Source organism: Thamnophis sirtalis, unplaced genomic scaffold, assembly GCF_051295495.1.
Source record: "Thamnophis sirtalis isolate CommonGarterSnake01/CBP01778 unplaced genomic scaffold, rThaSir2_p1.2 scaffold_2, whole genome shotgun sequence".
NCBI lineage: Eukaryota > Metazoa > Chordata > Lepidosauria > Squamata > Natricidae > Thamnophis > Thamnophis sirtalis.
Window position 1 is genome coordinate 16,080,502 of NW_028261382.1, and position 16,078 is coordinate 16,096,579.

Below are 16,078 nucleotides of genomic sequence, written 5' to 3' on the forward strand. Positions count from 1 at the left end.
GGCAAGCCACTCCCACCTGGTCACATGGCCGGCAAGTCACTCCCACAAAGCAGTCCACACCTACAGAAGAGGTTCTAAAAAAATTTGAAACCCACCACTGTGAAGTTCTGTGAACTTCTGGAGGCAAGTTGTTTCACTGGTTGTTCTGTCAGAAAACCGCTCCTTAATTCTAGATTGGTTGTCTCGATTAGTTTCTACCCATTGCTTCTTGTCAGGGGCTTTGGAGAATGAGTTGACCCCTCTTCCTTGAGGCAGCCCCTCAAATATTGCAATCCAAATCCAATTCAAAATCCAATTCAAGTTTTAAAAAGAGCATCTATATATTATAGGATGCAGCAGCATCCATTGAGTGTATCACCAAACACCAGGGGAGGATGGAAATTCTGAATTATTTGACGTGATCTGCATACATCAGGAATCCGGGAGCACCCTTTCAAGCTACCAAATTCTATTAAAAAGGCTAAATTTTTGCGAGTGTGAAAGCTTTGCATTTTAATAAAATGTAATGCTACCAGATTCCACCTGGTTTTTGGATATATAGTTTAATATGGCTTTCCTCCTACAAGGTTCACACAAACTGATACTGGCCTCTGGAAAGCTACTGGGATTCTGAGCTGTGGTGGCGCAGTGGTTAGAGTGCCGTATTGCAGGCTACTTCTGCTGATCACCGGCTGCCAGCAGTTTGGCAGATCGAATCTCACCAGGTATATAAGTCTAAATTCTAAGCGCTATTGCTATTTTCATTTGAGCAAGGTTGACTCAGCCTCCCATCCTTCCGAGGTGAGTAAAATGAGGACCCGGATTGTTGTGGGCAATATGCTGACTCTGTAAACTGTTTAGAGAGGGTTGTAAAGCACTGTGAAGCGGTATATAAGTCTAAGTCCAACTAAGCAAGAGAATGAGGACATCTCTGAGTGGATATGTGCCCCAAGCCCACCAATTCAGATCTAGGAACAGCTTTTTGGCAAGAACAAACATTTTGGAGGGTACACAAGAACAAACAAAAACAAATCAGAAGATGGAGGAAGGAGATCATCAAGCAAGGAATAACCTTAAAGGAGGAGATGGCTGAAGGATTGGACCTCCCTTGTAGCAATAGCACTTAAGACTAATATACCACTTCACGGTGCTTCACAGCCCTCTCTACGCGGTTTACAGAGACAGCCTCTTGCCCTCAAAAATCCAGGTCCTCATTTTACCCACCTCGGAAGGATGGAAGTCTGAGTCAACTTTGCTCAAATGAAAATAGCAATAGCATTTAGAATTTCGATGTATATACCTGGTGAGATTCGATTTACCAAACTGCTGGCAGCCGGTGATCAGCATAAGTAGCCTGAAGATTGCATTGTAACCCCTGCGCTACCGTGGCTTTTATACTACTTAGAGGACCAAGAATAGGTTGAGCCATGATGGCGCAGTGGTTAGAGTGCAGTATTGCAGACTACTTCTGCTGTCTGCCTGCAATTTGGCAGTTCGAATCTCACCAGGCTCAAGGTTGACTCAGCCTTCCAGCCTCCCGAGGTGGGTAAAATGAGGACCCAGATTGTTGGGGACAAGAGGCTGACTCTGTAAATGGCATAGAGAGGGCTTTAAAAGCACCGCAAAGCGGTATATAAGTCTAAGTACTATTGCTATTCTTCTGAAGTACAAATGTGGTGTAGCATTTAACAAAGATTCTTTTCCGACTTTCTTCGCAGTAAGAATCAGAAGATGCTGTACTCTCAGCCATGCCAAATGATTTTATGATCGCTGTCCCTAACAAATAAGCAAGCAATTCTCTTCATTTGAAGCCCCATTAGACACAATAGGGAAAAAGATAGGCATAGGGAAAAGGCACATATCCCTAAATGGGAAACACTCGAAAAACAATATGGAAAACAAAAATAGTTTTCTGCAAGGTTTGCCATAAAGATCATAGCCATCACATCTTAATTGAAATCGGACGGTTCGCATTGGCTGTGTTATGGTGAAAGAGAAGCTCCAGGACACTAAAGTTCTAAACTGAAATCCCCAGGGAAAAACAAACAAACGGGGGACCATTTTAACCGGATTCAGTAATATTTCAAGACACGGGAACAATAAATACAGCGGCATTTGTGTTATGCTAATTAGAAGATAGGAACAGATCTGGGGCTATTCTGCAGGTGCTGGAGGAGAAACGGGGAAGGGAGAAATGACAGTTCATTAGGAGGATGGTGTGTAGTACAGGATAATTGAAAGGAACTAGGTGGGATCCAAGTTGAAAGGTTTGCATAATAGAAAAGCAGGAGAAAGAAAGAAAAGGTTTATGTGTAAAGTTTTTAGACAAATGTAAACGAGTGGAGTGGAGGAGATAGCAATAGCAATAGCACTAAAGAAGGTGCTCATCTGTTTCAAAGCCGAAGAGCCAGCGCTATCCGAAGACATCTCCGTGTCATGTGGCTGGCATGATTAAATACAGAAGGCGCACGGAATGTTGTTACCTTCCCACCAGTGGTGGCCCTATTTTTCTACTTGCATTTTTATGTGCTTTTGAACTGCTAGGATGGCAGAAGTTGGGAAAAGTAATGGGAGCTCACTCCGTTACGTGGTTCTAGGGATTCGAACTGCCAAACCGCCAACGTTTCTGATTGACAAGTTCAGCGTCTTAGCCACTGCGTGTGTTTTAAGAAATCATTATTAGCTGCAAAGATGTTTTAAGAAAAAGGCAGATGAGCATCATGTCTTCTGAGTCAAATCAGACCAGATCTTTAGTACAGACATAGATCAGCTTCTGAGTCATCCCAAAGTCCGCCCAGCAGCACGAGACCATGAAGAGCACAGCCTACAAAATACTCAAACCTCAGACGGACAAGCAAAAGGCCCAGCTATTTTCAGACACAAAACATCGGTTTCAAGGCTATTTTTAGTCTCAGGGACCGCCCAGTTCAAATCCTTCAAAGCTGCCAGTTGGCAAACTGGCAAACATCCAGAAGCAGTGCTGATATAAGGTTTTCTTCCCCCAACTCTTAGGGAGATGCCAAGAGAGTCTTCATCTTTGTTGTCTAGCCAGAAGAGTCCTCCTGCAAATAATCTCCACTTCTGCTTATCCTTGGAATGCCAAATGCTGGACCTACGTTTATCAAAGACAAACAGTGCAATCCGCCCTCAGGTTATTATGAGAGAGAGACAAGAGCTGAACTTTTAAAACCTACCTGTCCAAGTGAAATTAGGTTGCTTCTACTGTATTTTTCGGAGGAAAACAAGGGGAGGAAAATCTGCTTCTGCCTCCCAGCAATTTGCCTCCTTGCAACAAACAGCAAACAGGACAGACAATATACACTGTTTGTAGTGTTACATTTCAGACTATACTTGTACAGATGCTCTTAAAATTGATGTGGCTTTCTGGAAGTATAGTTATTCTCTGCTATTTAAAAAGAGATACAATAGCACTTGGCCTCTTCAGATCAAGCATTTATTTTAAAAAGCTTCTTCATTTTGTTAAGCTGTCTAGAACAGTAATAAAACAGTCTTTAAAAAATAAGTCTAATAATTTGAACATTCTATAGGCATTTATAGTTATTTACTTACCTTCTTGCAGCAAGCAGCAAACAGCCTGATTAGCACAAGAAAAATAAAATCTGCTTCTGCCTCCCAGCAATTTGTCTCACAGCAAGTTTCACTTTCAATTTCAGCATGGGCTTCGGACCATCAGCTGTTTCAGCTGCAGGGATTGCTATAGCCTATTGCAGCCTCTGGAAGCCCCATTTTCCCCATTTTCCCCATTTGCTACACGGAGGTAAATTGCTGGGAGGCAGAGGCCAAAGGAGGGGGACGGTGGGTGGGTGGGGTTACATTCAGTGTATAAGACACACCCAAATTTTCACCCTTTTTTAGGGGGGAGAAGGTGTGTCTTACAGTTCGAATAATATGGTAATTCTGCACCTCCAAGGAGCACAGACTGGTAGCATAGTCAGAATCCTCACCAGGTAGTCCTCGACTTGCAACAGTTCATTTAGTGACTGCCTGAAGTTACATCGGCATTAAAAAAAGAGACTTACCAGCATTTTTCATACTTATGACCTTTGCAGCATCCCCAGGGTCACATGATCAGAATTCAGACACTTGGCAACTCACTCATATTCATGAGAGTTGGAAAGGGATGCTTAACTCTCAAGACTTCCTACGATACTAAACTAGTGATATGCATGTGGTGGCTCAGTGACTAAGACACTGAGCTTGGAGATCAGAAGGTCAGCAGTTCCGTGGTGCGAATCCCTAGCACCACTTAACAGAATGAGCTCCCGTTACTTGTCCCAGCTTCTGCCAACCTAGCAGTTCGAAAACACGCAAAATATGCAAGTAGAAAAATAGGAACTGCCTTTGGTGGGAAGGTAACCTTCAGCGTTTAGTCATGCCGGCCACATGACCACTGAGACGTCTTTGGACAGTGCTGGTTCTTCGGCTTTGAAATGGAGATGAGCACCGCCCCCTAGAGTTTGGAATGACTAGCACATATGTGGAAGGGGAACCTTTACCTTTACATTATGCAGTGTCAATACACTGTTATACAGAGAACAGAACATATATAAACTCACTATCAACCAGACTGACCTTAAGGGGGAAAGTGTGATAGTTATGGGTGAAACTCTGGGCTTCCCTCTAAAAATACTCATTGGGGAATTCTGGGTATTGAATTCTAGTACTTTTTAGCAGTGTTTTTTAAACTAGGGGCAATAATATTTATTTATTTTAGATTATAATTTTTATTTTTATTTTTATATAAACAATCCATTATCTAACCACCGGTAAAAAGATTCCCAAATTGTATAATAATTGGTTTGTTCTTTCTCTTTGATAGCCAGTGTCAATCTTTTTATTTCTGCACATTCTAATATTTTCCTAATCACGTTCTCCTCTGTGGGATCTCTTCACTTTTCCAATTTTGTGCAAATACAATCCTAGCTGTTGTTATAACATGAATAATCAAATATACATTATCAATACTATAATTTTCTGGTAAAATCCCCAGCAAAAAATATTCCAAGTTTTAAGCCAATATGTTGTTGTATCATTTTTTTTCCAGCCACGTATGTATTTTTGTCCAATGTTTTTTTGTTTTTGTGCAGGTTCACCACCTCAAAGAATAACAGTCTTTGTGTATGCGTGTGTGTATAACTAATGACATTATTTGAGACCATAAGGGGTCATTGGGTCAAATAGTTTAGGAACTCCTGTTCTGGAAAATTTTAGATTTGGGAAAATGGTATTTGTAGCTTCTCTGAGCAGCAGAAACTTGGTACAATCTGTTTTGTGGCCAAAACACTGAAGTCAGACCTTAAGAGGGTAAGTTTGATGGAAAATGGCAAGTAAAAAAAAAAGTGGTGCATATAGCAATAGCAATAGCAGTTAGACTTATATACTGCTTCATAGGGCTTTCAGCCCTCTCTAAGTGGTTTACAAAGTCAGTATATTGCCCCCAACAATCCGGGTCCTCATTTTACCCACCTCGGAAGGATGGAAGGCTGAGTCAACCCTGAGCTGGTGAGATTTGAACAGCCGAATTGCCGAACTAGCAGTCAGCTGAAGTAGCCTGCAGTACAGCACTCTAACCACTGCGCCACCTTGGCACATCCTCAGGAAGCTTCCAGCAATAAAAAAGATCACATTTTTTTCCATTCTGCTTCTAAGATACTTCCATCATTTGTCTCAGAATGCCTTTTATTGAATGAGGACGCAGGATCACTGGGAGCCAACATGCTTAATAACAAAATAAGCTTTGCTGTGGTCGAGATCAAAGAAAAAAAAGCTACCAGGGATTAGCATTGGAGCTTATGGAGAAGGCGCTTCAAAGTGAATATTCTTTCTGTTTATAAACACTAACTTTCACTATTGCCTTAGGAAATTATGATTAATCAGGAGGAAGAGATTACGGTAACAAAACATGACAATGTCTTTCCTGTTCCGATAATTAAGTTGTCATAGTGTGTGTTATTGGTACTACTGGTGATTTGCACTGCTATGCCAAACAGTGCTCTATTAACCTTACCTCATTTTAAAAAGATTGTCACCATCTTCAGTCATCCAGATTCCCTATGTTCATTATTACAACTGAACATAATACAGAAGAATCAATTCACAAGAACCAATCTATTTAACTAACTGGAAAATTCTGGCTAGGTTTGACAAGCCAGGCAATGGCATAATTTGTTTATTGTTGTTGAATTTATTTGCCACGGGGTTATTCTTGGCGACTTAATTCTAGGTTATAATGTGCTTTATATTGTTAAGATTTAATGTATGCTACACTTTTTTCAAGTTTCCTCAAGGCAGCTTGCTGACTGTTAAGTGCATTGCCAGGAGTTGTCAAATCCCACACTTGTAGCATCCTTCAAGAAAAATAAATAAATAACTATCGAGTTTGCTTGTATCTTTTGATATGAGGTAGGGAAGAATTCAGATCATTTATCGTAGGACTAGTCAATAACCCGGCGTTGAACGGGTATTTATTTATAAGAGGAAAATGTCCAGACCAAATGTAATTTCTAATGTTGGATTATCCCCCTTACCAGAGGGAACCCGCTTGTGGACTACTGTGAAGCCATTACCATGGCAACTCCACTGCGCTGCACAGTAGAAGCCATTTTACGGCAGTACAGTAGAAGCCATTTTAAGGCACAACAGGCTATATCTACAGAATACACACCCTGAGGTGTTTTAGGGGTGTCTTACCCCCACATAATTTGTTTCCAGAGAGTAAGTCATATGTGTACCAGGTTTGTTTGAAATTGCTCGAGGTGTTCCAGAGTTATGCTGGAACATGCGCACGTGCGCACACACACACACACACACACACACACACACACAGAGCCATTGATGGATAGATAGTTAGTGAGCCCAACTAACCACATTCCTACATTTGAGAGTGCCCCAAAGGTGCTTTTTCAGGAGGCAACTGGACTTTCTGTTTTTTTTTTCTTTTCAAGACATTTTGCTTCTCATCCAAGAAGCTTCACAATGCACAATGCATTACCACCATCACCAGAAAGGATAGTTGACTTCTGAACTGGAGGCTTTATGTCCTAGTATGGATGGGTTGAAATTTAGGTGGCTCCACTGTTGTTAACATCTGCTGTCCTCTCTTATTTGAATTTGAATGTTTACAAATTAACAACTGATTTTATATGTTAACTGGTTTATAGCATTATTGTACATCACATCACTTTTTTTGTGGCTGATCCTAACTCCTCCAACAAGATATTCCAATCCAGGTTTATCTTCAGATTTCAGACTATGCAAAGCAGCTCTGTGTGGTTCATGCCCTACGTTTTATCCCAACTTCAACAAACCATACTGTTGTCTCATGTTCCTTATTCACTGCGTCAAAAAGTATCCAAAGCAATAACGTCTATGTTTGAACGCCACAGTAATTAAGTTTGTAAACAATTATGTTTGCTGGTAAATTACATTTTACAGCTAATCTAGCCATAAAAGCCAACAGCCCATTGATAAAGCTAATGCTTGAAAGGAAAATTGAAAAGGCACACATAGCTTTACACGTCAGCAAGAGATTAAAAAAACTTTACAGCTTCACTTGATTAGCATTTCCCAAGGGATGTTGGAGCATGCGACCACCCAACACAACTTTTCCGGAATTCAAATATTTTCCGTAAAAGTAGATTTAAGATCCCATTGGTATGATATAGTTCCCAATCTTACCCTATTCAGCATTTCAACATCTACATTTCCCCTCTATTATTCTCTCCAACCTCTTGACGAACCCCTCTCCGAAATGTGCCCATTCATTTTGCTACAGGATATCTCACTCTTAATGTATTCTAAATTACTGTATTGCATTTTTTTCTTATGCATGTCTGTATATCACCCAGATTGATATCATAGATCAACTATATATATATTTTAAAAAAATATGCATGCTCCTAATTCTTATTATTTATTATTGAATTTGTATAAATTCCCAAATGGAATATTTTCAGTATCTGACTAATAGTAACATGTTGGATGATGGCTGCATAGATCTACATTCCTTAAGAACCACAGGAGTAATAGAATGAGAAAAGTGACAAATAAATTAACTCTCCCCTTATGTCTTTTTTTAACCGAAGGAAATAATTTGCTATTTTCAATGGGAAAGCAGCCATAGAAACATTAATTCTATACCAACAGCAGATATATACATGATAATGAGAGTTAATATTTGCAGAAACGTTTGAGGAAACGCTAATCGGTGCATAATTCTCCTAATCAAAGATCTATAAATGACACTGAAATTTAAACAGGATGTGTAGGTTTATACCATTTGATGCAGAAATACTGCTCTAAAGCAGGGGTCTCCAACTTGTGGGCCATGGTCCATGACGCATTTCCAGCCATGGTCTACTGGCGACTGGGCCGCATGAGTGGCTGCCCAGTGTGTGCACACATCCCCCCTCATGCATACGCTCACGGCCCCGTTCGCGCATGTGCATGCCCATATAAAGGCTAGAGGCACCACGTTCCACCACCACCACCTCACTCTGTTCTTCATTTCTGCATTTCCTTAACGGATCAATTAGTGTTAACAGTGTAAAGGATGCAAAGGAGTAAGCAAACAAGAAATGTGACATTTAATTCACAAAGTTCCTTCAATTGTAACAGCTAAGGCGAAGCGCCCATCGACCTGAGTGACGTTGAGTTGGCCACGCCCACTCAGGCACATGACCACTGAGCCTCGCCTACCCAGCTGGTCACTAGGGCAGAGAACCGGTTGTTAAATTATTTGAATCCCACCACTGAGGAAAACCTTCCTTAATCTGATTTACTACAAAACCACCATTCCAAAAAAGACATCTCTATGAACAGCCAAACTATCACGCTTTCATATCTAGGTATAATTAACTGTCATCAATGTATCAGTTTTGAAAGACATCACCGGTGCGTTATTTTTAAGCTGCAATATGGAGGATTTTTTAAATCTGAACTCTATCACGCAGTATTCTAAGAAAATGTTCAAAGAAACCATGACAACTTAATATTCTTCCAAATGAACTGTAACTTTTGTGGATGCTCCTTTTGTTGCTAGCTTTTGGGGCCTCTGGCTCACTATCCTACATCAAATGTCACCATTCTAGAACAGAATGGCAGTTACAATAAGGGGTAAATTTATCTAATTGATTAATTACTAGTAAATTAGATTATTTAATTAAGCTACTTAATCTTTAATTTTAAATGCGACATGCGCTAATTCAAATACAGTTTTAACGTATAGGAGATAAATGTCATATCACACAAGAAACATTATACCCAAAACCGATCTTCAGAATAATTTCAACCACACATTATTTTGAAAGCTGCCTGAATTCTGTCAGAAAAAAACCAATGGATTCTTTTGACAGAAACTTGCAATGACCATTTCAAGAAAAATAATTTCTCAGCAAGGCATCCAAATGGTATTTTGGACCAGCTGCTATTATAGTACTGTACTATACTTAATAGCAATAGCAATAGCAGTTAGACTTATATACCGCTTCATAGGGCTTTCAGCCCACTCTAAGCGGTTTACAGAGTCAGCAAATTGCCCCCACAGTCTGGGTCCTCATTTCACCCACCTCGGAAGGATGGAAGGCTGAGTCAACCTTGAGCCGGTGAGATTAGAACCGCTAAACTGCAGATAACAGTCAGCTGAAGTGGCCTGCACCCTAACCACTGCGCCACCTCGGCTCTTGAAGGAAGACATGTCCAAAAGGTGAATGACATGACAGAGTGGTCAGGTCTGAGTCAAAGTAAGTGAAGATACAACATGTGGATGTTGTAAAGGGTCAAGGTAAAAGTAAGACCTAAAATACTGAATCCACTTTTGGTCACCACACTATAAAAAGGTTGTTGAGAAGTGCACAGAAGAGCAACCAAGATATTAGGGGACTGGAGGCTAAAACATATGAGGAACAGTTACAGGAACTAGTCTAGTGAAGAGAAGGACCAGAGGAGACATGATAGCAGTGTTCCAATACTCGAGAGGCTGCCAAAGAGCAGGAGGGCTCAAGCTATTTTCCAAGACACCTGAAGACCAGAAAGGAGCAATGGATGGAAATTAATCAAGAAGAGAAGCAACCTAGAACTTAGGAGAAATTTCCTAACAGTGGGAACAATCAACCAATGGAATAACTTGCCTTCAGAAGTTGTGGGTGCTCCATCACTGGAGACTTTCAAAAAGAGACTGGACATTTTTCTGAACTGAACTCCATTATGTGATGCTAGGGATTCGAACCGCTGAACTACCAACATTTCTGATTGACAAACTCAGCATCTTAGCTACTGAGCCACTGCGACCCGCATTAAACAAATTATCAATACATTTATACATTGTAAGAGATTGCTTTCACAGTAAAAAAGAAGGAAGCCTAATATATTAGGAGAAATCTGATGTTTAAGCATGGGATGGTAAAGATGATTCTATATAACATATTAAGGATGTCAACTGTGACTTAGGACATGTGAGAACCGATTGTCCTTGCTTGATTTTTGTCTGACAAAATTAAACTCGGAATGTGGAAAACAACTGATTATGGTTCCTTCACCTATCAAATTCAGAATATCCAAAAGGTAACATGGAAAACCAATTATTAACATCAATACTGTTCTTTGCAGGATCAGACACTGGGGCCAGGACCTGGTATTCCTAGCTAACTTTAGATTGCAATATAGTTGATATTTTGAGAAGATATTTTACTGTGGTAGTCATTGCCAAAGTTGTTTAATTCATTTATCATGAAAGTTGGCAAAACATGAAGCTTTTCAATTATTAAAACTAATGCCAAATGCTCACTGAGTTAACTTAGCTTGTTTTAATTAAATATTACATGAGGCTACAACTTGTACATTTTATAAGTCACAAATGTCTAATACAAAAAAAAAAAAAAAAATCCAGAACCTCCAAATCTTGTCAGATGTTTAAAAAATTATCTATTAAGTATGTGTTCATAAAATGCCAAAAGTTAGTTCCAGGCATTTTTATTTTTTAAAAAAGTTTTTTTTTCTTGTAGAAAAATAAAACTCTTGATGAGGTTCCAACTTCTGTAACAAACATCAACAGAAGGCTATAAGATAATCAGCTGCCACTTTTACACATTTTAAAATTGCACTGATTAGAATCTGAGCTTTGACAGAATGATAATACCAGCAATACTACGCTGGCTGTCATTACATTTATCCAAGAGAACACTCATGTTGCAGAAATGCCAAAATGTGGTGGGAGTTCAAAATTAATATACGATTGTTCTCCTAATAAAACAGCTTCTCTTGTAAGATCCCTTCAATCATCTCTCTTTATTTAATTGCACGTTTTATCTACCGCTTCAGATAATATTAAGGCCAAGGTTTCCATGTCCAGTCATGTCCGACTCTAGGGCGCAGTGCTCATCTCAATTTCTTGGCCAAGAGAGGCAACATTAGGACATTTCTGTGATCATGTGGCCAGCATGTCTATATGCCAGGGCTGCATGGAATGCTATTATATTCCCATCAAAGTGGTACCTATTTAATCTACTTGCATTTGCATATCTTTCGAACAGCTAGGTGTGCAGGAGCTGGGGTGGGAATAGGAGCTCACCCTGTTATGTGGCGCTTGGGTCTTGAACCAGTTTTCTAGCTGAGAAGCTTAGCATCTTTAACCACTGAGCCATCCCACCCAATAATATACCCAACAATAAATAATAAAGGTAAAAGTTCCCCTAGCACATATGTGCTAGTTGTTCCTGATTCTAGGGGGCGGTGCTCATCACCGTTTCAAAGCCGAAGAGCCAGCGCTGTCCAAAGACGTCTCCATGGTCATGTGGTTTTCATGACTCAATGCCGAAGGTGCAAGGAACTTTGTTACCTTCCCACCAGAGGTGGTTCCTATTTTTCTACTTGTGTTTTGTACATGCTTTCAAATTGCTAGGTTGGCAGAAGCTGGGACAAGTAACGGGAGCTCACTCTGTTAAGTGGTGCTAGGGATTTGAACTGCTGAACTGCCAATATTTCTGATCAAAAAGCTCAGCATCTTAGCCATTGAGCCACCTCGTCCCTTTTACAATAAATGATATAACTGCATTAATAATTACATTGATGTGATTATTAACTTCATTCAAGCCAGAGCTCCTTAAAGTGGGGGCCGTGCTCATCTCGAAGGGAACTTTTTCCATTGGAGAGGTGCTATCTCAGCAAAATGCTTTGGAGGTGTTATACCATTACCTCTTCTATGGACACGTGGTAACTAGAGGCTTATTTGTGGAAAGCGATCTCTTACATAGTCTGGCCCCGAGCCATTGAAGGCATCTTGAATTGTTGTTAGAAATCCTCCTGCAAACAGTACAGCTTCTGCAGCAATTGTGTACTATGGGAGTACCATGTCTGGGAATACCTGGGCAGGTATTTAAAACAGATGCAATTTAAATTCTAAGAATATACTCCTACCCCCTCCATGAAATCGTATTCTTGCTGAAGGCAATGGTGACAAAACTGCAGTGATAAGCTGCATCCAGCTCTTCGCTAGATCGGAATATGCAGTTATTTACTCACAATCACGAGACTCACAGCAATTCCTTAAAAGGGATTTATAAGTGAAGATTTGCAAGCATGAAACCTGCTCGGGAACTGCTGGCAAAGCAATACCAGAAAGGGCTCTACAGAAGACTCAGGGAAGCAGGTTTAGAGGCCAATTTCCTAACAGAGATGGAATTATTACAATCAGCAGAGGATGAATCCATAAACATTTGGGGGAAAGGAAAAGGTAGGGGACCTTAAGCAATTTGATTTTAAATCAGCAGTTTGACATCGACAGATATTTTAATGGTTAAAACCAGCAATATTTTTAGAGTCGGAAATATCACATACTTAAAGATTTTAACATATAAGAAGAAAAGGTTTAATGTCCCATATTTTATATAAATAGAGGATAAAATAAGCAAGCATCTTTATATACCGAAAAGGCCATTTCCCAAGTAAAGCACAAGAGACAAATAGTCATTCTGTAATATAACTTTTTTGAATGCCCCCACTTTGGAATCTGTAAAAACCATGCACTACCTTCTAAAAAAACAACGTTTAGCTTGAAAAATATATTAATATATACTGCAGGGATCCAGCATGAATTGTAAGAGACTTAATTATATCTATATACCTACTTTGGAATTAAATATTTTGAAAACATTTTGGGCAATTTTCAGTCAGAAGTTATTGATTTTATGAAATGCTCACCATTTGACATTTTCAATTACAGTCCATTTGAATTTCTATATTTGGAAAACTGTTAGTAGAAGTAGTGTATTAGGATTCAGCATTCACTATAAAGTTCTTGCTGGATTACAAAAAAAAACACCTTTGTGTTTAAGATTGCACTGTATTCTGAAATAAAAATGAATAAGAATGATTCCAAGTAATCATGATTAGGCTGTGCTGCATTTATTGTACTTCCAGCTAAACAATATTAATGAGTGGTGATTAAATTTTACCATCCCAAATTAATACCATAAAATGTGTACTCATGGCACAATATATCAGATTATCTGATATGTGGGAAATGAGGTAGAAGGTAATAAAGGTTTCAGTAATCATTCTGATAAGCGATCTGCCTGCAGCAAACTTAATGCATTTTAACACCATAACTAAGCATTTAATTTTAAGTCAGCAATAATGAATACAATTAGTGGAAGGAGTATACATGTACACTGAGAACAGTTGACTAATATTATTTAACATAATTCAAAATTATATAACAGGTAAAAAAATTGTATACAGGAGCCATAAGGCTTCATGTGCCTTACCTGCTGGCAAATATTTTAGCTGATTATTAGCTAATCGAAGATGGCGTAGAGATCGCAAACGCCCAATCTCTGGGCATACAATTTCAAGGGCATTGTCACTCAAGTCCAGAAACTGCAGTTTAACCAATGAACCAATTGCTTTAAGAAAAAAAAAGGTAGCATGTTTAAATTAAAACGAGACATCTGTTAATAATAGCTTATTCCTAAAACACAAGACATTTTGCTGTACAGATTAGCACGTTTATTTTTTAAGCAGCCTTTCGTGCAAAAGTCTACTTCAGCAGTTATATGGAAAGAATGTCGAAGGAACAAACTTATATTCCCTCTAGATTCTAGTATATCGTATATCACTGGACATTAGGAAGTTAGGTGAGCACAGGTTTTATGGTTCCTGGTATTCTCAGTTGCCATAATACAGTATTTCTCTATCATACAATAGCAGTAGACTTATATACCGCTTCATAGGCCTTTCAGGCCTCTCTAAGCGGTTTACAGAGAGTCAGCATATTGCCCCCAACAATCTGGGTCCTCATTTTACCCACCTCGGAAGGATGGAAGGCTGAGTCAACCCTGAGCCGGTGAGATTTGAACCGCTGACCTGCTGATCTAGCAGTAGCCTGCAGTGCTGCATTTAACCACTGCGCCACCTTGGCTCTTCATACAACTCTAAAATGTGTGGGAGGGCTGGCTGGGGAATTCTGGGAGTTGAAGTCCACACATCTTAAAGTTGCTAAGGCTGAGAAACACTGACATAGTATGTTGTCTGACCTTGTCTTTGGTTAAGGTTTTTATTGGTTGTACAGTTTTAAAGAGAATCAGATTTGTAAGATGGGCAATCACATAAATTGATTAAACAAATGTCTATGGAGATTCTCAGTCATCCAGGTCATGGTTGCCCCCAAAGTGCTTTTTCAAGAGACCACTGGACTTTTTGGTTTTTTCTTTGAAGACATTTCACTTCTCATCCAGTCAGAGCTGAAGACACTTCTTGGATGAGAAGCGAAATGCCCTCAAAGAAAAACCAGAAACACCCTCAAAGAAAAAACTGAAAGTTCAGTTGCTTCTTGAAAAAGCACCTTTGGGGTGATTAAACAATTTTTAAAAAAATCAACTATAGTCATTTGGGTTTTCATTAGTGTACAAAGAGGTTGGATGTTTTGACCTAGGCTTCCTGAGAGCATGAAACAAACACCTTGTCCCGACAAAAAACCCTTTTATTAATTTACTGTGAATTCTGCTCATTCACTTCCAGCAAAGTCTTTCAAGGGAGGATTTACAGTCACAGACATTCTCTGGCTTGGAGACCTGACAGGCCGATATCTGCAAAACTTGGCCAGGAGTCTCAGAGAGTCACCAACCAATTAAGCGAACTAATTGTCTCTTGCAAACTCCACTCCCTTTTTGCTCTTCTTTTATTTCTTCTGAGAGGGGCCATTCGTCATCCACCTGTGGCCTTACTCCCAAGTTGATTCTTGTTCCCTAGTTGTTCCCTTCATCTGGCAACTCTGCACATGCGCACACTGGGAACAGGCTCCAGCTATTCGTCTGCCTCACTGATATCTGATTCTCAAGGCAGCTGATAACTGTCAGACGGCCCTGGCCCCCTCTCTGCCTCCGACACAGAGCCCTCATCAGAGCCTTCCCCAGACTCCAGGACTGGCCGGTGTTCCTTCCCAACCTCCTCACTGTCCAAATCTGCTGTCAGCTCTGCTGGCAGGCCACAACATTGGATTTATGTCCAGAATGTAAGAAGTCTCCAGCTATAATTCTCAACAGTTTTCTGCAATTACTTAATCTATTTGAATGAATGGTCCTGCACTCTGTAGAATCCCTACACAACGGAAGCAGTAAAAGAGGAAGTAAAGAAGAACTCTGCTGAAGCCATGCTAGAAAATCAAAACTAGTGCACCTCAGCCAAAATGCTTCCTTGACATTACTGACATATTTCCTTCTCTAAATGGCAAATAAAGTTTTTTAATCTCCCAGGTTTTTATATTGATCAAAGGCAATTGCATGGTGTACGACTGTTGAATAAATAAATAAAAAATAAATGCTTTATAAATGATGAATAAGGTTAAAAATCATGTGTTGAGTTGAAGCTGAATAGTACTTAATGGCATTTTGGCTGCCCCAGTACTCTAACTACAAGCGAAGTCAAAGGAACAAAGAATATATATGTGCACACTCACCTTCAGGAACAATAACAATATTATTTGAATGCAGATATCTGAGGAAAGAACAGAATATATTGTTTGTTTTCAGGACTGGGTAAATAAAGCTTTATTTCTTTAAAGAAGTTAAGTAGCTGTTTATCTCGT

General features: G+C 39.7%; 1 protein-coding gene across 4 annotated transcripts in view; it reads right to left on the reverse strand.

Moving 5' to 3' along the window:
* LRRC28 (leucine rich repeat containing 28) overlaps nt 1-16,078 on the reverse strand; it is a 47,192-nt gene that overhangs the window by 17,453 nt on the left and 13,661 nt on the right. For 3 of the 4 annotated variants that reach the window (XR_015695427.1, XM_087704333.1, XM_087704332.1), the window contains exons 4-5: nt 15,950-15,987; nt 13,761-13,898 (exon numbers count right to left, since the gene is read on the reverse strand). Coding sequence is in view for 3 of the 4 variants with exons in the window: in XM_087704333.1 (XP_087560459.1) it covers nt 13,761-13,898; nt 15,950-15,987 (176 nt within the window). In the remaining variant the exon portion in view is untranslated. Of the gene's footprint in view, nt 1-13,194; nt 13,328-13,760; nt 13,899-15,949; nt 15,988-16,078 lie in introns of those variants that run through there. The other variant, XM_087704334.1, reaches the window with a different exon arrangement.